The sequence below is a fragment of the Petaurus breviceps genome, unplaced genomic scaffold (genome assembly GCF_028583685.1).
Source record: "Petaurus breviceps papuanus isolate PSGF00001 unplaced genomic scaffold, PetGlider_PUasm1.0 80, whole genome shotgun sequence".
NCBI lineage: Eukaryota > Metazoa > Chordata > Mammalia > Diprotodontia > Petauridae > Petaurus > Petaurus breviceps.
Window position 1 is genome coordinate 13,685,042 of NW_027186540.1, and position 27,027 is coordinate 13,712,068.

The 27,027-nt window shown below is 36.2% G+C and overlaps 1 protein-coding gene across 1 annotated transcript in view; it reads left to right on the plus strand.

Annotated features, from left to right (window-relative positions):
• Positions 1–27,027, plus strand: part of LOC138176022 (protein piccolo-like) — a 591,004-nt gene that overhangs the window by 560,975 nt on the left and 3,002 nt on the right. Inside the window, exons 24-25 of the mRNA XM_069106747.1 lie at positions 18,949–19,083; positions 19,735–19,880. Coding sequence (XP_068962848.1) covers positions 18,949–19,083; positions 19,735–19,880 — 281 coding nt within the window. The remainder of the gene's footprint in view (positions 1–18,948; positions 19,084–19,734; positions 19,881–27,027) is intronic.

Here is a 27,027-nt window from a genome sequence, read left to right on the forward strand (position 1 = left end):
TAGGTAGGATTAAAAACATTCATCATATGGTCAAGTAGAACAATTAAAGTCTTGTTGAACGTGCTGCATTTACCAGCAAAGAAGCTGTTTTGCTAATACTTGTACAATATTTTATTCTCAAAAGGGACATCAGTGTGGTCAGTTAACAGATATTTGAATTTAAAGCATTTTAGAACTGGTAGCCATTCTAGAAACCCCTAGAACCAACCTTGATTTGCATGACAAGTTGAAAGTGCCAGCATTTGCAAAAAGACATCTTTTTGACTTGCATTTTCAGTACACATGAAGAATAAGTTGCAAAAAGGAATAAATATGACATCTAACAACATAAAGAGTCCCTTCTATTACTTCCAGTTTGTGGGAGATGATTCAGATTTTTGTATAGAGTCAGGATTGAGGAATGAATAGAGTTTCACTATCCTCTGAAGACAATAAACTCAAATTTGCAAAACTCAGATTGAGAAAGTCAAAGGCAAATTTGCAGATAAGCAATCTAGTAGAAGGAAAAAAAGTCTGAATAAAAGCTATGCTCTCTAAAATGACAATACACTTGTAGAAGATAAGAAAACAGACCAGAAATTTCAGACAATTGTCCCTAGCACTCCTTAATTCTCTGATCTCTTAGATGATGGCACTGAAAACAGATGAGGTTGGGTGACTTGTACTAAGTCACAAAGTCGGTAATGGCAAGACTGGCCCAGAATCCTGATCATGTGACACCTTATCCAGTGCTATTTCAACCATGACTCATTTCCCTTAGACTACGATAACTGAAAAGTGCTATCTATCATATTTTAAGGTGACAGACAGTCTGGACTAAATATATTTTTTTCCTTTTAATCCAGTACCAATCCAGAGTTCATTACTTGTCAGTCATCTGTGACATTGGCAGGCAGGATTAATGGAAATTGTGAGTGCAAAGAAATCCAGTGATTTTAAGTTTTAACAGATGAAAGATTCTTTTACATTTTAAAAAGTTCTCTTTTTTTCCCCTGGAGATAGTAGAATCTCATGCTCTTCACACAAATGCACAGCTGCACTCCAAGTACATCTTCAGAGAAAACTTTCTCCAGTTGCACAAGTAGCAACACAAGTCTCCAAAGAATCCCTAATCCCTTTATTAACACTCAACTTAACTTGGTCCTGATGCAGTGGGAAAAGAAGAGGGTAACAAAAAGAACATCTTTTACTCAAATAACAATTTGACATTTTCAAAGAAATTTTCTCAAAATTTCTTCACAACATAGGTAGTACAAGTATTATATATGAGAAAAAATAGCTTCAGAGACTTCAAAAAGCCTTCTGGTGGTCGCAGAGCTGGTTAATGTTAGAGAAATATTGCTCTGGTGTTACAAGACACTCAGTTGTAAGAAGATATTTCTTTTTCGGATGGGACTTGGACTGTCCCTCATGCAGAGTCCTCACTCTGAATTGCACTTTGTAATTTCTAGGGACAGCATGCAGGTGCTTGAAAATTAGTCTCTCAGAAAAGACAGACTGGGAAAAAGAACTGAGAGTAATGTATTTTTCTTCCTCCTCAGTAGGAGGCTATAGTAAAGCAGAAGCAGGGATAGGGAGTAGGACAGAATACCAGTGGCCATCAGGTATCTTGCAGTACATATACCCTGACTAGGTTATCTCTTAATGGAGACAATAATTTGGACTGAAGAAGAGGGACAACTATCACTTTAAAAACTGAGGAAGGCTCCAAAAAGGTTTTATTCTCTCCAACTCACCCTTCCCCATTCCTGTATGCAACAGGTATCCTCGTGGAATTTTCTCAAAAATTTTTTAAACTATTTCTTTAACATGCTTTTGCTACACAAAAAAAATTGTCAACTAGGAATATATTTTACTGCATTTATTTATTTCAAGCCCAGAAAAGAGAAAAATGGAGCACACCAGTGATTACCTTGGAGTCAACTAGTTGGCCTAGTGGATAAATTGCTGGGCCTAGAAATCAGAAAGACCTAATTCAAATCCAGCCTCAGAAACCTACTAGCTGTGTGAACCTGGACAATTCACTTAACTTCTATTTGTCTTAACCCACTGGAGAAGGAAGTAGCAAACTATTCCAGTATCTTTTCTAGGAAAATGCTGTGGATAGTATTGACATGTTATGGTCCATGGGGTCAAAAAGAGTCAGAAGCAACTGAATGACTAAACGACAACAGTGACTACCTTGAATACAAAGGCTTTTTACCAAAAATTGACATTTTTGTCCAAAATGCCAGGGTAACTTGCTAGAAGGTTCTCTAGTTAAAGGTATGTTGAAAACCTCATGTCTGTGATTTTATTAATAACCCTTGATTATCTTCCCAAAAGGCAGAATTTGAACTAGATCTGGGGCTTTCCTTTATTGCATAGACTAAATGAACTCTTTGTTGAAGTTATTCTAGGTCAATTAGCAGTGGGAAGTCATTCTGTTAAAATCTCTAGTCCCTGAAGGAGGAATGGGAGCAAGCAAGTGTGGACCAAGGAAAATTCATGAAATGGGGTTGCCTAAGATGAGGAGATCAGGATGGTTGGAAAGAATAGTGAGTTCCATTTATTAGCTCAGAAAAGAGTAAGCAAGTGAGTTTTCTCTCATATTTAGTTTCACTGTCCACCCCAGTCTATAAAACATTGCTAGATAGTGGTACATGCTGGTTACCTTAGATTTAAATGCCAATTCTTTTTAATATTCCAGTGACATTAACTCAAACTATGTAGACTGAGGTATAATTTTAGGGGGCTAAAGCAGCACAAAATCCCTTAAAAATGAGTAAAACTGACTTCTGGGTAGAGTAAGCAGTAAATTAATGTAGCTCTCCCATATTCACCTCCAAACAACCATAAAATAGTGCTCCAGAATAAATCCTGGAACAGCAGAGCCAAAGCAAAGATGGAAGAGCAGTCTTTTAACCTGGGAGACTTGGAGGATCAGCAAGAAAGGTCTGTATCACTCAGGTAAAAGGGAGTACATTCCAGGACAGGAAGCATCCCAGCAAGTCAGCAGCAAGCCCCACCTCAACAAACCAGCAGGAGATCCTGAGCCCCCGTGTGATAGAACAGACAAATGCCAATGCCAATACCCTCCGTGTATCTTAGCATAACCAGGGTAACAGGAAGACTCCAGCTCAGAGAACCACCTTGTGCTACAGTGTAGCCCTAGAAGGGTTGATGTGTCTTCCAGCTGCTGGACCTCCAAGAGCTTCAGTGTAACCATGGAACAACATAGAAAAGTTCCACTGGCATTATCACATGCCAGACACCACTATTAGGACCCAGCTAAGCACCAAATAAACTGCCAGACCCCTATGGCCTCCAGTAAGGCCAGACATCCCCATAACCCCCTAAACACAGCACCAGACACAAGCGTTCTCCATGAGCCTCAGGGCAAAATCACTACAGTACCAGGTAAATAGCCACAACCTATGGCCATTGGCACAAGAACCCTGAGACAGTGCCCCCTCCATTCCAGGACCAGAGCTTAAATTTAAAAGGAAGGAAAAAGGTCCCCAAAAAGATGAATAAAAACCAGCCACAAAATAAGAATCAGATAATAGAAAGTTATTATGGGGACAGCAAAGACCAAGACACTAACTCAGAAGAGGACAACAATGTCCAAATACCTACGGCAAAAGCCCAAAGAAAAAAAAAGGGAAGTGGTCTCAGGTCCGGAGACAACTCAGGGAAGAGCTAAGAAAGGAGCTTAAAAATCACATAAGAGAAGCAGAAGAAAAATTGGGAAAAGAAGTGAGAGTGATACAAGGGAATTATAAAAAAAAAATGCTCAACAGCTTGGAAAAAGAAAACAGCTGCTTAAAAAGTAGAAGTGGCCAAATAGAAAAGGAGAAACATACATCCACTGAAAGAAACAACTCCTTAAAGAGTGAAATTGGACAAATGGAAAAGAAAGTACAAAGGCTAATTGAGGAATGTTAGAATTGGGCAAGTGGAAGCTGATGACTCTATGAGACATCAAGGATCAATCAAACAAAGTCAAAAGAATGAAAAAATGGAAGAAAATATAATATATCTCATGGGAAAAACAATTGACCAGGAAAATAGATCCAGAAGAGACAATTTCAGAATCACTGGACTACCTGAAAGCCATAATCCCAAGGAGGGCCTGGACAACATATTTCAAGAGATTATCATGGAAAACTTGATATCCTAGAATCAGAGGGCAAAAGGCAGTGAAAGAATCTGCCAATAACCTCAGGAAAGAGATGCCAAAAGAAAAATTCCAAGAAACATTATAGCCAAATTTCAGAACTATCGGGTCAAGGAAAAATACTGCAAGTAGCAAAAAAGAAGCAATTCAAATATCAGGGAGCCACAATCAGGATTACATAAGATTTAGCAGCTGTAACATTAAAGATCAGATGTCATAAAACATGATTTCCCAGAAGGCAAAGGAGCTAGGACTACAATCAAGAATCACTTACCTAGCAAAATTAAGCATGATACATCAAGGGGAAAAAATGATCATTCAATGAAGTAGAAGAATTTCAAACTTTCATAAGAAGACCAGAATTAAAACAAAAAAATTGATCTCAAATATCAACACCCAAGAGAAGTATAAACAGTCTTGTTGCCTCATTGACTTTCCTGCCATACGTGTGACAAGTGGTTGGTGAGTATAAAAGAATATTATCATGTGATGAGAAACAGCATAATGAACACAAAGAAGCATAGGAAAACTTATATAAACTAATGAAAAGTGAAGTAATCTGAGCTAAGGAAACTGCATAAGATAATGACTACATCAATGTAAGTGGAAAGAACAACCACAAAATAAATGCCAATGAATGTTACAAAATTATTGTCCTAAAGAAGATATATGAGAAAACATCTTCCTTTACTCCTTTACAGAAGTAGGTATCCACAGTGTGGAACATTGCATACACACATACACAAACATGTGTATACATGTGTGTGTCCATGTGTGATATATACACATGTATGTGTATGTATTTGTATGTGTGTATTTTGGGCAAAGCTTTTCATTTTGTGATGGTAGATACCTAGGAGTGGTAACAGATGTTAGTCTCATACATATGAAAACATAAATGTCACAGACAGTACTTTGCTTGGGGGGAGGGGGAAGAGTAGAGGGATGTGTGTGTCTGTGTGTGTGTGTGTGTGTGTGTAAGAGAGAGAGACAGACAGACAGAGACAGAGAGACAGAGACAGAGGGAGAGAGGGAAGGAGGGAGGGAGGGAAAGGACACAGAACTGAATCAATACCCAAAGGGAAAAAAATAGCTTTAAAAAATAAAATTGGGATGGGGACAAAGAATTTTCTAATTCACACCTTAGCCCTCTTGAATCTTGTCTTGTTAACAGTTTCCAATTAGCAAATCTTTGCTTCACTTCCTCATCTAGTTTCTTTATATATAGCTACTGTGTATCTGTACATGTATACATAAACATACCTTAGATAGTGTGGAGACATTACATTATTTAAAGAATTAAGGAAATGTGTCCTTTAACTTTTGTACTATGGTGCTGATTGGTTTAGTATGTTTAACCAGGGTTTCTTTGCCCCTCCATATTGAGGATGACGATGACTATGATGATGATGATGACCACTAGCACTTATATAGTATGACAAGGTTTATAAAGCACTTTGCATATGTAATGTCATGTGAGACTTGTCCATTTACTTTAGCACTCTATGCATATCTTTTGGTGAATTTACACTGCTGTAGTCAATGTGTATATGGTTCTTTTGACTCTGCTTTCTTCACCCTCCACTACTTCACACAAACCTTCTCAAATTTATCTGCTTCCTATTTTCCATTTCATTTCAGTAATATACCCTTACAATCATATGTCATTATTTGTCCAACCATACCCCATTCATCAGGCATATATTTTGTTGCCAGTTTTTAAAATTACAAATAATGATTCTTGAATAGTTTTATAATTTTTTTTGTTATTGTTGCTAGTTACTTCTTAGGGGTATAATCACTGTAGTCATTGTGTTAAAGAGTAGGAATTTGAGTAAAATTTCTTATATAATCCAAATTGTTTTCTAGACTGATTGAATCAATCTATAAATCTACTAGCAGTAAATTAGAATGTATATTTTCCCACAAACACACAATAAATAGTTTTTCCTATCCTTAATCACATTTTCTAGATGGATAAGTGTGGGGTAGTAAATCTTAAGACTTGTAATTTGCATTTCTCTGTTTATTAGTGATTTTGACACTACAAGAAAATTATTGAATTTTATTTCTTTTTTTAGAAAAAACTTCATTAATATCCTTTTGGCAATTTGTCTACTAGAGAATGGTACTTAATCTTATCTATTTGTTTTAATTCACTATATGATCATTCTCCAGTTGTGAACTTCTTATCCCTAATTTTGGAAACTAAAACCTCTTATTATTCTCTTATTTTATGGTGGTAACTATTATATTTAAGTAACTCATCCATTTGGAGATTAGAATTTGGAGGTCAGAAAAAGTGATACAAGGAAAATTCTCAGGGTGTCTCTGAAAAATCTATGATTGTGAGACATGGGAGGCACTGGCACAGGACCATCAAACATAGCGTGCTCACATAAAAGAAAGCACCGTGCCTTATGAGCCCAGCAGAATTGTGGTAGCTCAAAAACGACAACCACAACAACAAAGTGAGATGACCATATTTAGAGACATCTCCAAACCAAATATTCAGAGACCTGTGGCAGAGCCTTCTGAGCTTATATTGGTATGATCAGCCAGTAAGACACACTGTACTTGGACCCCAACATCACAATATCATTATGGTCCTCTTCAAGTACAAAGGAGTAAATTGAGTTAAGGCTTGGTCTTTGAGAAAGAAATCTGGTCTAGTAACCCCAAGTTAACTAGGTAGATTTGGCCATCCAAATTTACCTTCATTTGTGCAGAACACCATCAGATGAGGGCAAGGGAGGGGAAAGGAGGGGAGGAAAAGAATCCAATGTGTCTGAATGGGGACCCAGCTGTCCAGTTCCAGTTGGACAACTTGACAACTCAGTACCTCCCCCCTTCCTCCTCCTCTCCCTAACAACCCACTCTGGATCCCATGTATTGGACAATAGGTCCCTACCAAAGCATTACTTAAAGGTTATTTTTGGACCCTCCTGACTCAGAGTGAATGTAAATAGTAACTGTTTCTCTTTTGGCCAGTAACCCTGAGGGTCTTCCACTCCTAGCTGATTCTTTATTTTTTTTTTTTTTGCTTTTTGGAGGGCAATTGGGGTTGAGTGACTTGCCCAAGGTCACATGGCTAGTAAATGTGTCAAGTGTCTGAGTTCAGATTTGAAAACTCAGGTCGTCCTGACTCCAGGGCCAGTGCTCTATTCACTGCACCACCTAGCCACCCCATACATTTTTTTTTTTTATTAAAAGGGCCATCCCTTGGCTCACTTCTTAAAGAGGCCTATTCGGTGAATGGGCATTGCCTCAAAGTGAGAGCTTGTATCTAGGACAAGTAGTACAGAAGAAGAGCCCTTCAGATCAAAGTTTTAAGACAAATTCAGCTAATCAAGTTTATTTTGTTGTTGTTGTTTTTTTTTGGTGGGCAAAGGTATGGAAGACCCTGAGAAGAGACTTCAGACCTCAGGACACAAGGTTCCATAGAAAGAGTGTAGGGTCACCATGGCTGTGGGGACAGAGGAAGCCCGGGGAGGATGATAGTGAAGTAGGGAGCTTAGAGATAATTCCCCTCTGGTATTACAACCAGTGGGGTTGATAATACCATCTGATGCTCTTCTAGCCCTACGATTATTAATCACTAGGTGCTAGGGGTCACTTGTTCCTCTCTGTGAAAGTAGAATGAGTGCTATCAGTGTGTTCTTCTGGGAAAAAGCCTAGATCCCCCAAATTAGTTATGATTCCTAAGCAAATATTTCTACTATGCCAACTGCAACATTACACTCAAAAGAGTAATAAAATGTACTCTTCTGGTTCCCTGAAAATGATAAATGAATGGTTTTCTATATTGTACATTTATCCAACTGAAAATGTATTGGTTTTGAATCCCAATCATAGAGACTGCACCTTCACTTAATTTCTAATAAATGCATAATTTAACACCTATAACTGAAGCTCTTTGCATATCTGTAGACCCTCCAAAATGATCAATTGAAGTAGCAAGAATATTAGATGCATAATTGTGATTTTTTATGGTGAATTCCCAAAATCGCAGTAAATGCTATATTTTATATCCTTTATAGTAAATAGATTTGTCTATTGAAGTGGTACTTTTTATGTCCAGGAAAAATAAAATCTATTCTATTCAAGAAATCAATTCCTTAAGTAACTTTGAAAATTTGATTATTAGGTGTGGTTTTTTTGTTATTGTTGGTTTTATTTGCTTATTTATTTGGTTATATTTGGTTCACAAAAGCCAAAAGGAACACAACATTCTGTAAAGGTCTAAAAACAGGAAATATGTTTGCATATACCCACTTTAGCCAGATTAAAATGAGGAAAATAGGATGATACTTTCCAAATAAAGGCCTTTAGAGGGGCTTCCACTCATTTATTGAAGTAAACCAGCCTATACTGCATTATATACCTTACTCAATCTAAAGAAAAACACTAACCTGCACAAGATTGCAGTAATGTAATTTGCATAGTTGAAGAAGGGATCTTCAAAAGGCTTAGATTTAGTGGCACAATAAACAACAATGAAAATTATACTAGGAATACTAAAGTCATCTCAATTTATCTGTGCTTTAACTTAACGATGAGATTATTGCAGTGCTCTTCTAGCTGAATTTTAACTTTCAATCATTCCTACATGTAATCAATTTCATACACACACAGTAGGATAGAGAGCAAGAAAGAGAGCATGAGCTAATAGAGAAGCCAATTTTGGCTCAATACAAATATAGCCCTCACTCCAAACTAAAATATTGCAGGTTAGGTACCCAGGTCAGTAACTACCTCCAGGGTCAAGGCAATCCATGTGTCTGAGTTCTAAAGAGCCCTCATGGCTGAATTTATCATTAATAGTCAGCTAGTAAATATAATTGGCTCAAAGCAAAGACATTTACCAAGATGGCATCAAAAGAACAATAGTAACAAAACATCCTGATTGGAAATATGAGAACATACTTTAGAGTACACTAGGAAAAAGGTATTTTTGTGTATATACTTATACATATATCTATGGTATATATGGGGAGAGAAACAAAGAGAGAAAGAGAAAGAGACAGAGACAGAGAGACAGACAGAGAGAGAGAGAAAGAGAGAGAGAGAGAGAGAGACAGACAGACAGACAGACAGACAGACAGACAGAGAAAGAGAGAGAGAGAGAAAGTGGTTAAGGAAATACACAGTTCTAGCACTGAAGGGCTCTGTGATAACTTTTCCTTTTTGTAGTGTCCTCACAATGTTCTCCTTGGAGAATCCTTGTCTAATCTGTTTACCTGAGCTACTCTTTTATATTTTTTTATTAATAGCAATTAAAAACATAATACTTCATAATATAATTTGGGATCTAGAAGTGCTACTTCCCCTTTATTCCTACTTTTTTTTTCATTATTTCCCTTGATATTCTAGATCTTTTGTTCTTCCAAATAAATTTTAGTATTATTTTGTCTATCTCTGTAAAGTATACTTTTGGCAATGTGATTGGTATGAGAACAACTTGAAAATTCATTTTAATAGAGTTATCAGTTTTGATATATTGGCATGGCAGATGCCTGAGAAATGGATATCCCTCTAGTTATTTAGATTGTTCTTTATTTCTTTAAGCAGCACTTAGAAATTCTTTCTACACATTGCTCTTTTTCTGATTGGCTGTTTCATCCCAGAAGCTCTACTTTTAAGGATACTCAGACCATCTATGTCTTCATTGGCTGCTCTCCTGACTCTCTGGATTTTTTCTACCATATCTCCATCCTGAGTACCTGTACGATTTGGTGTCAAAAAATTGGTATCACAATTCAGGAAGTATACAGTGGCATATTTTTTCCATTTAGATCTATCCATTTAGATATTTAGATCTATTCATTACCATTTAGATCTTTGTGGAGGCAAACAAAATTTACAATAACATAACAAAACAAAAAGCTATCATTTGTTCTGATCATTCTTATTCACTATCATCCTATATCTCCCCCTCCACTCCCTTCTGATTTAAACCCCTTGAGAAAGCTATCTTCACTAGGTACCCCCAACCTCTCTTTTACTTGCTTCTAAACCACATGTCTATCTTCTCACCTTACCACTCAGTTGAAACTTCTCTTTCCAAAGTTACTATTGACCTATTTACTACAAAATTTAATGAATTTTTAAGTGTAATCCTCATCTTTTTTTTTTTAACTCTGTGAAAGCCTTTGCCATTATCACCTTATTATCCTGGATACTCTTTATTCCCTAGGTTTTCTGTGACATTGTCCCTCCTAATTCTCCTTCCATATATTTCACCATTCTTTCTCTGTCTCCTTGGATGGATCTTTATCCAGGTCATATAAACTAACTCTGGATATTACCCAAGGCTCCACCTTGATCCCTCTTTCTTATAAGTTATACTATACCACTTGATCTCATTGGCTCTCATGAGTTCAGCTATTATCTCTATATAAATGATTCCCATTTCCCTTTATCCTCTCTTCTGATTGCTTGTCTTGAATCACCAAACATCTTTTGGAAATCTTGAATTGAATGTTCCATAGGTACCTCTAACTCAAGATGTGTAAGACAGAATGGCTGTAATTATCTTTGCTCCTGACTATAATTATCTCTCCCCTCCCCTTCACAATTTTACCATGACTGTTAAAGGTACTCCCAATCTCCCATCACCCAAGCTCAGAACTTTGGCTTCCTCCTTGATTTTCTAGTTTCACTTGCCATATGTAACCAATCTGTTGTTGTCTTCTTGTTGCTAACTATATATCACCTCTCATTTATGTCCCTGTTTTCAAACTCACAAAGTTACCCCTCTGGCATAGGCTCTTAGCACCTGATATTTAGACTACAGCAATAGTTTTGTGGTTGGTTTCCTGGCTTTAAGTCTCTCTGCATTCCAATCTGTCCTCTAATAGTTTCCTAAAGCATCAGTATTGGGACAAACAAACAAAAACACATTAAAATGCTAAGCCATTTTCCTAGAATATTTTACTTAAATTCATTAAGGGTAGGTTCCAGAGTCAGGGAGGTTATGATCAGACCACAACTTCAGTATGAGAGAGAGTATGTTATAATAACAATATTAATAGCTAACATTCATATGCTGCTGTAAGGTTTTCCAAATGCTCCACATATATCTCATTGGATTTGACCTTCACAATAACCCACTATTATAGGTGCTATTACCATTCACATTTTACAGCTATGACGACTGAAGCTATTAATTGGTTTATCCTTGAACACATTGCTAGTGACCGGGGCAGGTTTTGATCTCAATACTTTCTGTCTCCGAGTCTGGTGTTTTTCACTCTACCTCCTAGATATCTAGAGGTTTCTGTATAATGAAGAAAACACTATAATTTTTATTAGAGGACCTGGGTTTGCATACTGGATCTGCCACTTATGGTGTGACTTTGAGCTTAACCTTCCCAGGATTCAGTTTCCTCATGTATAAAATTAGGGTTTTGCTACAAAGACCTTTCGAGATTGTATGTAGCATTGATTTTTTTTAATCCTGTTATGTTTAATTCTTGGTGACACATTTTGGAAAAAACAAAATAAAGTGGGTCCAGAGGACACCTGGAATACTGAGAATTAAAACCATACATGCTGTACTAGGATTGGTTAAAAGACTTCAAGATTCTTATCTTAGAGAAGAAAAGGCTTTGGAGATTGGGTGGTAAGGAGAGCATGAGAATTTGTTAAGGCCTATTAGGTATAAGAAATATTATACTTGTTATGCTAGGTATGAAAGGAAAGAACTACCATTGAATAGAAATTATAGGCAGGTATATTAGGGCTTATATAACAAAAAAAAATTCATTATGATTAGAGTTTTCCAGAAATGGTATGGGCTGCCTAAGGCAGTAATAAGCTTCTGGGCACAGAATTCTTTAATGTTCCTTACATTCTTTTAGTGAAGGCTAGTGAATCTTTTATTGATAAAGTGGTAAAAAAAAAACAACAGATTCATGATTTGGGTATAGGTTGAAAAAGAGGTTCATGCTAATTCTGCAATACTGTGATTTTTATAACCTTTGATTTCTCACTTTGAAAGATTATTTCTTTGGTCCTAAAATATTAAAAAAAATCACTAAAACATGACAGTCTTTGGTTGCACAAATACAACTTTAGGCAGACGTGACAATTAAAGTATATATGTGGGAGGAGGAAGTGGGATCTACTACACAAACCATTACATCAAAGCCTTTGTTTCAAAACCTTTGTTTTTGAAATGTCTAATGTTTTCTGCACAAATATATCTGCTGTATGGCTTATACTGATTCATTCTTGGTCAGTCTTCCTTTCTGCCCTTAGTTCTATAGAGATAAGTAATAATGGCATAAAAGACAGGAAAACAAAAGTTTTTGGATAATAGAGCCATTAGAAACACACTTGAAGACTAGAAAAACATTTAAAGTCTTACAAGAGTAGGAATAAAAAGCACGATCCATTTACTCACTGATAGCCATTTATTATGCAAGTACTATGTACAAAGTCAGATAGTAAGTTTTAAGTTTTCCCAAGACTCCTAAAACCTTTGTATTTTATGAACCATATTAAGAATTCCTCTAAAAAAAGAAAACATTTTTTAAAAAAGAATTACTCTCGTATAAGATAATTTTTCCTAGTTACAATGACAGTATAGGGCAAATTTATTCCTATTTTCCTGTATTCCAATGTATCTTTAGTTTTAGTTTTAGTTATTTTTTTCTCAATGGACCATTCATATCATATTTCCATGGATCTATGATCTCAAGGATTAGATGCTCCATCACATGATCTAGAATCAAATATATCCATTCTTGCCCAATCTGTGACACTTATCCATATCTTCTCTTAAATCTGCCATGGATAAGGGAGGGAGGATGACAGTGTTAAAACTGGGGAAAGGAGGGCGGCTATATGATGCAGTGCATATTGCACCAGCCATGGATTCAGGAGGACCTGAGTTCAAATCTGGCCTCAGACACTTAACACTTACTAACCGTGTGGCCTTGGGCAAGTCACTGAACCCCAATTGCCCCATGCTCCCCCCTCCAAAAAGCAAAACAAACATGGGAATGGGTAAAGAAAAGGAGAGTTCCACTCAGCATAAGAAGAAAGTTCTCTTGAAATTATGAGTATACAAATGTTGCACAGCTGTTACCTCTTGGTTCTGTCGCAACTTTTTTTTATTGTCATACAGTTCTCTGATGACATCTTTTCCACTGTTGCCTCATTTTTCACCTGTTACAGCCCACTCAGATTCACTAACCATCTCTACATTTAAATTTTAGTGATCCAGAAATTAAATTCTTGGGGTAATGTAGTGATTGATCTATGTCCTACAGCTATACAACAGTAATGAAAGTATATTGACATGTAAAAAATGGTAATTTGTTTATTAGGGTCATACAAGAAAACAAAACAAAAAAATTACCCAATTTCCTAAAGGCAATCAAGCCCATTGTCTTCTTGTCAAATTCTGGGACTACCTCATTGTACATTTTCAGCATCTATCCAAGATTTATGTACACAGATTGTATAAATTGTGCATCCAACTCCATGTCATAGTCTGAAGTAGGCTTCAACTGTTTGGTTTTTTTCTGTGGATAATTGTCAAATTCTTTGGAATCATTATGGAATGATTTTGTTCTGGAACATAATGCAGAGTCCAATATCATCTCTGAATGGGGGCATTTAAAAGGCTTCCTCAGACATAGCATCTAGGAAGTAGGTCTTCTATCTGGACTCTTCACTGGACCTTCTCCATGATACCAATAAAGATCTTGATTGAGTACACAACGTATGTCTCAGCTGATGGTAATAATCAGAATGAGTGAATTAAGCTCTCTGTTGTTAAATCTGACAAGGAATCTTATGTGATTTTGATGTGTTGGCATATTGTCAGAGGAGAGTCACTACAAAGTAGTAGATTGTTCTACCATATCAAATGTGCTTTTCTATAGAATAAACACTAAATAAAATAGGATCTTATATTCTTTATGTCTTTTAATCAATCATGGGACCAAAAACATATTGTCTATAGAATATTGTTTAAGGAAGCTTATCTGTTCAGTTCTCATACCTTCATCAAGGACACCCTCTCTGGGCCTCACTATTATCATGTGTAAGACAAAATGGTTAGTTAGACTAGAAGCTTTCTAAGTTATCTTTCAATTTTGAATACTATGACTCTGTGATACTATGAACTACCTAGAACTCACCTCACCAGCTATGATTTTTAAATTTTTTAATAATTACAACTTTCATGTAACTTTCATTTTTAAATATTATCATTTCCTACTACTCAAAGATTAAGAAGATTTAAAAAGCATTCCAACAAAACTCACCAAAACACATTGACTGAATCTAACAATAAGTTCAGGCTTAATACACTCATAGTCTTCTACCTCTTCAAAGAAGGGAGGGTAGTCCATTTTCTCATTTTTTTCTTTAAGGACAAGCTTGTTCATTATAACTATGTTCATTTTCATTTCCTTTTTAGTGTTTTTATTATTTCCATTTATATTGTCATAGTCATTGCATATATTACATTCCTCAGTCAGCTTATTGGTTTTTCAGTTCATGTCTTCCCATTGTTTTCTGCATTGTTTATATTCACCATTTCTTAGATTGCAGTAAATTCCAACTATATTCTACTTTATACTTTCATAACTATATGGAAGCAATCATTATAATTCATTCTAAAACACTTTAACAACTTCCTCAGTAGTTCCTCTCACTGTGTGACCCAGGGCTAGTCATTTATCCTCTGTATGCCTCAGTTTCCTCATTTGTGAAATTGAGATAATAATAATACCTACCCCCAGGGTTGTTGTGAAGATCAAATAAGATGATGACTGTAAAGCACTTAGCACCATGACTGGTACATAGCTGGCACCATATAATTTATTTTTATTATTTGTTTTATTTTTTATTATTATTTATTATTTTTAAAAGAGCCAAATCAATCACAATCCTTACTGTACCAATGCTAAATTCTACCTGCTCATCACTGTCTCTCATTATGTATTCTCACCATGTCCATCTAATCTTATTTTGTACCATTTTCTGAAATTTGCCTTTTCTAGTAGTTGATGCTAGTTGTGAGAACAAATCCCAAAATCAGAAAAAAAAAAGTTTTAGGAAGAATTTTATTAGGTTATTTGGCAAAGGAGAGAGGTAGAAAGGGTGAAGCTCCTTCCTTAAGTCTTTGTGAGGTTTTATCATATAGAGTTCAGACAGGAGGGCAAGGACATTTTTCTGACTGCCCCCACATAGCCCACAGGCAGTTTCCAGAAAAGGGCAGTTATATATATATATATATATATATATATATATATATATATCAATTGGTAAATATAAACATTCACTCTAATCTAGGAAATCCAAAAGCACAAGCTCTGGGTATTCCCAAAACACTGCTGGAACTGACCCCAAACAAGCACTGTGTGGGGATTAGGGGTGGGTAGGGAATCAAAGCATTCCTTATAACTGTCCACTTCCCTTGAGCATCTCTAATCTCTACTGGAAACTTCTGGGTCACACAACTTTCTAGACACATAAAGTTAGGTTCAAACAATTTAATAATTGATAGGAATTCTGAAAACTATAATAAAATTTCCCATATTTGTCTATGTTCTTCTTTTTCTTTATCATTAGTTTTATTTTTATAGGCATGCAGGTGGCATAGTGGATAGAACACTGAACTTGGAGTCAGGAAGACCTGAGTTTGAATCCTGCCTCTGACCACTTACTATCTGTACAATCCTGGACAAGTTACTTAGCTTTTCTAAGCCAAGTGTCTTCATTTGTAAAATGAAGGCAATAATAGTACCTATGTCACAACATTGTTTTGAGGATCAAATGAGATAACACTATTAAAGGCCAGGTATTATTTGTACCACACAATTCATCCCTTAGTTATTATGTTGTCCTATTTTGTGTGCTAATCTTTTCATGTCTGCTAGTCTTTTCTTCCTAAATAGATTATAAGCTCTTTGAGGGTACGGGACAAGTTATATTTTCTTTGTAAATACCACTTTTATCAGAGTGATAAGCCTAATACTTTCTGATAGCATGATGTGATCAGAGAACCTAACCATGCCTATAAAGAACAAAAAGGCTGACATATTATACAGAAGAAACTTTAAAAAAAAACACCACTTATTGAATTAAATTGAATACTGGACCAAACCCAGGATCTATTCATTCTTTTACTGATTGAGTCATCAAAGGGGTTATTATAGAAAGTAGCCTACAGTAACTTTTCTCAATGTCAATCTAAAACTTTAGGCACAATTCTCTTGATAAATTATTGTGATTATATTGTGCACAAATTTGAAACTTTCATAAAGTTGATTTTATGTCCATTGGTGCTAACATTTGGTTATTGAACCCAGTTTTGCAACTTCGGTGATAACATATGCATTTCAATTTCATTATGCTGGAAAAGTATTCTGAAGTTTATCCATATTGACATTTTTATTAAAGTATAGAATTTTCTCCTTACAGTTACTGTACAATACTTTCTTTTGCAAGGCTTAAAAAACAGTTACTGAGGGGAGGCCAGGTAGCACAGCGAGTAAGAGCACTGGCTCCAGTGTCAGGATGACCTGGAGATCGAATCCCAGGCTTGGACACTTAGTACCCACCCAGAAACACCTGGCTGTGTAACCTTGAACAAGTTAATTAACCCCAACTGCTTAGGGGCAGCCAGGTGGCTCAGCGAGTAAAAGCACCAGCTCCAGTGTTGGGATGACGTGGAGATTGAATCCTGGGCTCAAACATTCAGTACCACACCCAGAAATAAAAAAAAACAGTTACTGTTTAATATTTTTGAAACTATAGTCATATGATAGTCCTAATCCTTCCTCATGCCAATTAAACTATAGCTATCTTTTATTTTTTTCCTGTGTTGTATCTGTGATAATCAGTAAAGCCATTGAAATTAAAGCTAAAATGCACACATTATATTAACAATAAAAGATACCATTTTTATGGTGCTTTATGGTTTGCAAAGTGTTTTACACTTGGTATCTCATCTGATTCTTGCAAAAATCTTGTGAAATAGCTGCTATTATTAGCCTTATTTTACAAATGAGAAAGCTGAGGCTTAGAAAGAGGTCAAGGGACTTGCCTTGGATCACAGAGATAGACAATATCTAAGGCTGGATTTTAATTCAAATCCCTGACTCCAAGTCAAATGCTATATACCCATTATGCCAACTTGCTACCCCAAATCTCAGAGCTACCATGATACATTTTTAACCTTTTTGGTATTTCAAATTTATAAAATAGACCCTAGAAAATGAAATGACAAAAATAGAAGAAAAAAATATTTCAGAATCTGAATTGTGACTATGAAGTAACAAGGCAACACAGAACTTGGAGAATCTTCTCCTTACTCTATAGGCACATCTGTACATCATTCAAGACAAAATGATTACTAGCTTCCTACTTGATTTATATTTTTCTAGTTTGCAAAATTACATGCTATAATAGTGTTCATTATTACAGGAGCATAGTGGTGACAAAAATTGTACAGCTAGAAATTTCTGATTGGCTTTACCAATAGGGAAGATTTATCTGTCTGATGAGCTCAAATAAAGAATAAAAGAGACAACAACAACAGACATGAGCTAATAATATCATCTCTGATTTAGAATAAGTATTCTACCTTTAAATGGGCATCCTTTCGTGTCTCTTCATTTGTAAAGTGAATGACATTATAGTTACATGTGTAAACCATTTTTAATGAACATATTCAAACATGCCTTTACTATTAAATACATGATCAAAGGATGAATACACAAGACATAATTGTTAATGACAAATATTGAATCTCACTTAATGGCTTTTCTATGTGACTTCATGCTGAATTTTTTAACCTATGTGTATTTTGTGTATGATTCCAGAGAACAAAATGAAACTGATTTTGAGAGAGTACCATGACCCTGAACATCTCAGATTTACTGTTAAAGAGTCTTGCCCTGTGGACACATTGGTCAGCATGATTGATCTCTAAAATAATTCAAAAGTAGTAATATTTCAAGATGCTCCTTATGCTTGGCCACTGTGTAATCCTAATTTATATCTGAAAATCTTGTGCTGGTCCCAATTTAGTACTAAATTGGAAGACTATGGAAGATCACTTGGTTTCTATTTGAATGCTGGTATTGTTTACTGGAGGAAGTAGACAAGGTAACCACAAGTTGTTCTAGGATATATGCCTAAGTTTCTTTAAACCTCACAACATAAAGGTTTCTCCAGTCAAAGAGTTGATTAACTCAGTAAAGAAATTAATCAAATTCTGCAATCAACAAGTTGCCTAAATGCCAACAAAAACTGACGGCAATTATCCATATTCGTGAAGTCTTATGATAATTTCTCCATATCTTTCCTATCAGTCACTGTGCCCTCCACATCTCATGTCACATTTCCCCACCATATCCCAGCACTATGCAAAAATAAGTGTGAAGAGTGTGTGACCCAGGCAGTTTCCATTGTGATGGTAAGGACTGAAAGTGTACCTGGAAGGCACATATGCTCAGAGCCCATTTTGTGTCACTTCTATATCCCCAGAAATATATTTTTGTCTCTTGTCTGTGAGAACACTTCAGTTACAAGAATTGAGAATAAAATGTGACTTGGGTTTCTTGGTATGAAAGTTCCTTTCCTATGAGAAGGATTAATGACAAATGATAAATATGGTGACATTTTACAGAAGTAATTGAGTTACCAATTCCTGATAACTATGTATAACTGTGATCTACAATGTAATCTAATTCATTTCAAGCATCTATCCATGACAGATATTGCATTTTCTTTAAGTTTGTGTTATGTATTACCTGTTTCAGCTAAAACACAAGTAATGGGAGAAATCAAGATTGCCCTGAAAAAGGAAATGAAAACAGATGGAGAACAGCTAATAGTTGAGATTCTTCAGTGCAGAAACATCACCTACAAATTTAAATCTCCTGATCATTTACCAGGTATCTATTTTATAAGAATTAAACAGGTCAATATATTCAAAAAGGACATTGATATGACAATATACATTTTGACGAAAACTAAAATTAGTTAAAACTTGAATGATTAGTTAAATTTAAATCAAATATATTGCTTTTGCTTACCTTTTTGATATTTTAAAGCATATAGACTGATATATACTAAACATAAAAATCTATTTTCTGAGAAAATTAGAATAACTTACTCTAATACCTAAGTTGTCTGATGTAAATTGTAATGAGATTATAGGTTTCATGCAGAAATCAGGCAGGACTCAGTATAAAATTTTAATTCCTCAATTAGATAGTGGAAAGTTTATAGAGGTAGGTACTATAGTAGAAAGCAATCTGGACAGGGAGTCAAAAGAGATTAGAGACCAGATATTGCCCCTGACATTTACTAGTTGTGTGACCATGAACAAGTCATTTAAACTCTCAAAACCTGAGTTTCCTTATCAGTAAAGTGGGGTAGTGATAGTATTATTTGTCTCATAGGGATACTGTAAAGATCAAATGAGAAAATATATGTAAAGCACTTTTGCACAGCTTAAAGTACTGTTTTAAAAAATGTTTCTTAGTATTATTGGTCAAATATGACAGCAATGGATATGTAACAAACTGACTTCTTATTGGCAGATTTGTATGTGAAGCTGTATGTGGTCAACATTTCTACTCAAAAAAGAGTGGTCAAGAAAAAGACAAGAGTGTGTAGGCATGATCGAGAGCCTTCATTCAATGAAATATTTAGGTTTAGCCTGAGTCCTGCTGGGCATTCTCTTCAGGTAATTCTCTACATATTCTTTAGTTTGTGTAGTAGATTTTTTTAAATCAAATGCTTTATTAACTTCTAGTTTACATCATTCATTCCTGCAAGATTTAGAGTTACAAATTTTCTCCCCATTTCTTCCCTACCCATGTCCCTGAAATAGCTATCCCACTGGATATCCCCTCCTCCAATTTGCTGTCTCATATATCTTCTCCCATACCCCCTCTGACTTGGGAGTAGGGCATGGTAGATTTCTATGCCCCAGTGCCTATATATCTTATTTCCCAGTTACATGTAAAATAATATTAATAAAAGTATATATATATAAGCAAAAATATATATATTATATATATATGAGCTATATATATTATATATAAGCAAATATATATATATATATAAGCAATTCAGTGTAGTTTGCACATGTGTAGCCATGCAAAACATTTTCATAGTGGATATATTGTAAAAGACTGACTGTATTTCCCTCCTTCCTATCCCACTTCCCACTTGTTCTATTCTCTATGTTGATCCTGTCCCTTTTCAAAAGTGGGTGCTTCCAACTTCCCTCCCCCCCAGCCTGCCCTCCATTCCATCACCCCCTCTCATCCCCTTCCTCCCTACTCTCCTGTAGGGAGAGATGCCCTATTTAGTGTGTATGTCATTCCCTCCCTAAGACAAATTCAATGAGAATAAGGTTGATCCATTCCCTTTTGCCTCTATTCTTCCCCTCCATTGTAACCATTTTCCCTTGCCTCTTCTATATGAGATAGATTACCCCATTCTGTCTCTCCCCATCTCCTCTCATTATATTCCTCTCTCATCTCTTAATTTAACCTTTTAAGTATCATCCATTCCTATTAAATTGGTCCTGTGCCCTCTCTCTATGTATACCTATACACATATATACACACATTCACATATACATTCATATACCCATATATCCTCCTATATAGGCATATATATGTCTGTCTGTCTGTCTATCGATAGATAGATAGATAGATATTCACATTTCTATTCCCTTCAACTCTTCTCATACTGAGAAAAGTTTCATCAGTTTCAATTATTGTTTTTTCATGTAGGGATGTAAATAGTTCAACTTTGATAAGCTCCTTATGATTTCTTTTCCCTGTTTACATTTTCATGTTTCTCTTGCTTTTCCATCTGAATGTCAAATTTTCTATTCAACTCTGTTTTTTTCACCAAGAATGCTTGAAAGTCCTCTATTCCACTGAATGACCATATTTTCCCCTGAAACATGATACTCGGTTTTGCTGGGTAGGTGATTCTTGGTTTTAATCCCAGCTCCTTTGACCTCCAGAATATCATATTCTAAGCCCTTCAATCCCTCAGTGTAGAAGCTGCCAGATCCTGTGTTATCCTGATTGTGTTTCCACAGTATTCAAATTGTTTCTTCCTGGCTGCTTGTAATATTTTCTCCTTGATCAGGGAATTCCAGAACCTGGGTATAATATTCGTAGGAGTTTTCTTTTGGGGATCTTTTTCAGGGGGTGATCAGTAGATTCTTTCAACCTCTATTTTGCCCTCTGGCTCTAAAATATCAGGAAAATTTTCCTTGAGAATTTCTTGAAGGATGACTTCTAGGTTCTTTTTTTGATCATGGCTTTCAGGTAGTACAATAATTTTTAAATTATCTCTCCTGGATCTATTTTCCAGGTCAGTGGTTTTCCCAATGAGATATTTCACACTGCCTTCTATTTTTTTCATTTCTTTGGATCTGTTTAATAGTATCTTGATTTCTCATAAAGTCACTAGCTTCCATTTGCTCCAATCTAATTCTGAGGGAATGATTCTCTTCAGTGAGCTTTTGAGATTTTTTTCCATCTGTCAAATTTGGCTTTTTAAGGCATTCTTCTCCTCATTTCCTTTTTGAGCCTCTTTTGCCATTTGATTTAGTCTATTTTTAAGGTATTTTATTCAGTCATATTGTTGACTCTCATTTCATAATTTTCTTGCATCATCCTTATTTCTCTTCTCAATTTTTCCTCCACTTCTCTTAGTTGATTTTCAAAATCCTTCTTAAGCTCCTCTATGGCCTGTAACCAGCTGATATTTTTTCTTGGAAGCTTTTGGTGCAGGAGTTCTGACTTCACTGTCTTCCTCCTGTTCCATGCTTTGATCCGTTTTGTCCCCAAAATAGGAGTGTAAAATTGGGTTCCTCTGCTTGCTTTGCTTCCCTCATTTGCTTATGTTGCCACTCAATTATTTTACTTTTTGGCTTTTTGCCACAATAGCACTCTGCTACCAGACAGGGGTACTTCGTCCCAATTGCTGGCGCTTTCTCAGCTTCCAAAGGTATTAGTTATGTGCCTTCTCTGAAGCCTCCCCATGCTCTGGAAAGCTGGATGCACACCCCAGGACCTCCACCCGAGACCACAATCCAGATCCAAGCAGGTTAAAGCAAGAGCAATTACCCCTCAGATTGGTTGCTTGGTCCCCCTACAATCTGCAGACCAGGGGCTGAAGCAGCCACATGGCTGTGGCTGCATGGCATATGTGCCTCAGTAGCTTCTCACCCCAGGGGCAAAGACTGACCTCATTCCCGAACTACTGCATCCCAAAGTCCACACTATACTGACATCTCACTTTGTCCTTAGCACCTATGTGTTGATAATTCTGGAAACTGCCACAGCTGCTGGTGATCTAAAGTCCCTCCAGCCAGGGGCTGGTCAGGTCCACCCTGAAGCTAAAACCTCTGACTGGCATGGGGCTGGTGTCAGCTCCCATAGCACTTCACTGGCCCCTTCTTGTCATCTTGCCAGGCTGTCCTCAGTGGCAGGTTAGCTCCTCTGTGTCATTTTGTGGGTTCAGTAGCTCCAAAGTTTGTTCAGAGTCACCTTTTACTTGAATTGGAGCAGGTGGAAGCCGGAGCCCCGTGGAAGTCCTATTTCTACTCCACCATCTTGACTCCACCCCAATCTGTGTAGTGGATTTTATTAAATTGTCTTTTTAATTTTAAAAGTTTTATTATATTTGTATATCCATTAAATTCTGACAGCCATATATAAATATAACTCATTTTTGAAGATAAAACACCCAACCTGACCAGTGATATGCTGGTAAATATTCCACAGCTGGCTCTCTAAAGAAAAAAAAATGTTCCCAGGAAACATTTTTAGTTTAATATATATTAAAATTTTCTCCATCATTTTCTTAAGTCTGATAATCAACAAAACAATAACTCCAACTCTGATTTGTAGCCTTTGCTGATTTCCAAGATATAATGCTCACACTGAAAATTTAACAATCTGTTCTCAGAAGCCAGTACAAGTGCCCTCACACCCTGGCCTAGTTACTGTGCAAATGATACAATTTCAGAAACACAAGGTATTAAATTAGAGATTTTGCTGGCTTTAGTCAGAGAACCTGGGTTTGAATCCTGGCTTTGGCACATATTGTCTGTGAAACCTTAGCAAGTTATTTATCCTCTCACTAGAACTTTATTTCTTCTTCTATTGTATAACCTGGCATATGAGCATGTCTAGGTTGCTTCACATGGAGCCCCCACGATGTGGGTGGTAAAGCCACTCAAATGTCTGGGGATGTGAGGTCTCCATGTTAGGCAAACTAGGCATGCTCAAAAGCTGTTTAAAATAAAATTTACTATAAGACCTGTAAGGTTTTTCTAGTCTTAAATTTAAAATCCTAAAACCTCATTTTACAATACTTAGTATTTATTCTGTATAAAATTATATATGTACATAGAACCACAGAATTTCAGTTAAAAGGGACCCCAGCATTCATCTAGTCAAACCTATGCACCAAAAGAATTCCTGAAATAATATGCCTGTTCCTCTATAGCATATGTTCTCTTCTTTGACAGAATGTAGATTTTGAGACTTTGAGCTGTTGTGTGTGTGTGTGTGTGTGTGTGTGTGTTTTAATTTACATCCCTAGTGCTTAACCCAATGCTTGGCACATAGCAAGTATGCTTATTGATTGATTGATCTCATGATTAATGGTAAACTGCTCAAAACATTTCATCAAAGTAAAATTCTCTTCTAATTCTTTTTCACCAGCTCTTACTACAATCTCCAATACCATAATAAAGATACTTTTCTTGAGACAAAAGTTTGAGGCATAAACTTTACCAAAGCCATTTAACTTTCTGGTGGCAATAGAATGTATTTTATTGAACCTGAATATGACTTCCATGATGTTTCCACTAACGACCTTTTTTAGATCTTTTATGTTTTTTGACATCCTTGTAACTTTGATAATGTGGACCACTTGATCCTGCTCACTCTTTTTTTTCCCTTATTCTAAAGCAACAAATTCTCAATTATTCTCCCACCTCTATTAACAGTTTCTATTTGTTCTCTTCTGCTAATCCGTTGGTCTCCTCCTGATCTCTTAAGTTTAATGTCATTCATCATCCCATGCTTGGTCCTCTTCTCCCTCTCACCTTATGCTTTCACTTAAGCATAACCTTACTGGCATGTGAAATGGGCGCAATTGTTCAATACTATGAACATTCCTTGCCATTTCCCTTCTTTAGGACTAGGACATAAACTGAACTCTTCCAATACAGTGGTTATAGTTGAGTTTTCCAAATGTGTTGGCATATTGAGTACAGCACTTTAACAGTATCATCTTTTAGTATTTTTAATAGCTCAGATGGAATTCTGTCACTTTCACTAGCCCATTAGCAATGTTTTCTAAGGTCCACTAGACTTCTTTCTCCAGGATGTCTGACTTTTAATCAGCAGCCTGGTTTTCAAAGAAGCAGAGGAACTAAAGACCAAATTGCTAACATTCACTGGATTATAGAGAAAGTAAGGGAGTTTAAAAAAAAACACATCAATTTCTACTCTTCATTACTACATGAAAACATTTGACTGTTGGATCACAACAAAATGTGGCAAATCTTAAAGAAATGAAAGTGTCAGATAATCTTACTTGTCTCCTGAGGACTCTTTATGCAGGTGAAGAAGGAACAATGAGAACTGAATATGGAACAACCCATTGGTTGACTGGAAAAGGAGTACAGCAAGGTTATACATTGTCACCTCATTTATCTAACTTATATGCAGAGAACATTATGCAAAATGCTAAGCTGACTTAATCAAAAGCTGGAATTAAAGTTGCTGGGAGAAATATCAACAATCTCTGATATGGAGATGATACCACTTTGATGGCAGAAAATGAAGAATTAAGAAACCTCTTGATGAGGGTGAAAGAGGAGGGAATAAAATCTGGTTTGAAGCTTAACTTTGAAACTTTATTTAAAAACAAAGCAAAACAAAAATCCTAACATCTTTGCAACTGGTCCTATCACTTCCTGCCAAACAGAGGGAGAAGTAAAGGAAGCAGTGTCATAGTTTATATTCTTGAGCTCAAAGATCACTACAGATGGCAAATGCAGCCATGAAATTAAAAGATGCTTGCTCCTTGGAAGGAAAGTTAAGGAAAATTTGAGCATTACATTGCTGTCAAAGGTCTATATAGTCAAAGCTATGGTTTTTGCAGGAGAAGTTTACTGAGTTGAATTATAAGGAAAGCTGAGCACTCCAAGAATCAATGCTTTCTAATAGTGGTACTGCAGAAGACTTTTGAGAATCCTCTGTACAAGGAGATTAAAATAAGTAAATACTTAAAGAAATTAATTCAGGTTATTCACTGGAAGGTCAAATACTGAAACTGAAGCTTAAATACTTTGGGCACATAATGAGAAGACAGGACTTGTGGGAAAAGACCCTGGTGTTAGGAAAGATTGAAGGCAAAAGGAGAAGGGGATGGCAGAGGATAAGATGGATAGATGGTGTCATGAAAACAATGAACGTGAACTTGGATACACTCTGAGAAATAACAGAGGGTAAAACAACCTGGTGTGCTATGGTATATGAGATCACAAAGAGTCAGATATGACTGAACAAGTATACAACAACACAATTTCCCTTGGCATTCTCACAGTTCAAACTACTCCCTCTAAGGATATAATTATTAATTTATCAATTGAACCCTGAGTTCCTAGCCCTCAGGTTCTACTGCCTATAAGGTACTGTAGGCAAGTCCTGCTGGCACTTCAAAGCCAACATATATAAAATAAACTTTTCCATTCCTACAAAACCATATTCTTTCTGACTTAGTTATTGTTTTTCAGTGCCAACATCAGTTATTAAAAATTGTCAGTTGGGCAAAATCTCCTCACCTCTATTCTTGTGACCACCCAAGGACAGATCATTACTTCTCTCTTTTTCTTTAGTCAACTAAATTATCTTCTTGCACCCTTCAATCTACCCTTTACACATGTGTCAGACTTAAGTCCCTCATGAATTGATGGAGTCATGCCATCCTTCTGCTCAAAATCCTTTAATGCATCTTTATTATAAAAGTTAGACTCCATGCCCAGAACCATTAGTTCAATTGACCTTGCCAGTCTTTTTAGGTAAGTTTTAGAGTTTGACTGCAGTATTCTTGACAAATCATAACATCTAAGTCCTACAGTGAGCTCAGCCAGGGCAGAAGTTCAAAATTTCTTTCTTTTCTTTTTTTTCTTTTCTTTTATTTTTGGAGGGGGCAATGCAGAGCAATTGGGGTTAAGTGACTTGCCCAAGGTCACACAGCTAGTAAGTGTGATCAAGTGTTTAAGGCTAAATTTGAACTCAGGTCCTACTGACTCCAGGGCTGGTGCACTATTCACTGTGCCATCTAGGCGCCACCTAAAATTTCTCTTTTTTTACAATGACAGTGGGCTATGACAACAGGAATTCATTATCTTTAGGATCTTTGTAGTGACAAGATGTCAAAAATATTACACTACCCTTCCATCTATTCTTTTGCCAGTCAAATCGGATCACTTATTGTTCTTGAATTCCCTTTTGCCATCTCCTACCTATTGAAATCCTAATCTTCCTTTGTAATTCAAATCAAATTCTACCTCCTAAGCAATGTCTCCCTAGATACCCCAGTTGGTCATGATCTTGGTCCACTTAGATTTCACAAAGCACTGTACTTTGACCTAATGCAATTAGTTTTTATTTGGTATTATAGTTTATTCATATTTTTAACTTATTCTCCTACTGAATTGTAAATTCTATGATTGTGTCCTATGTGAACTTTATATACTGGCCACCCCAGCCTACCCCCCCCCCGTCCCCAAAAGTCTACAATGCAACAGAAATAATTTATACTTTAATAAAATTTTT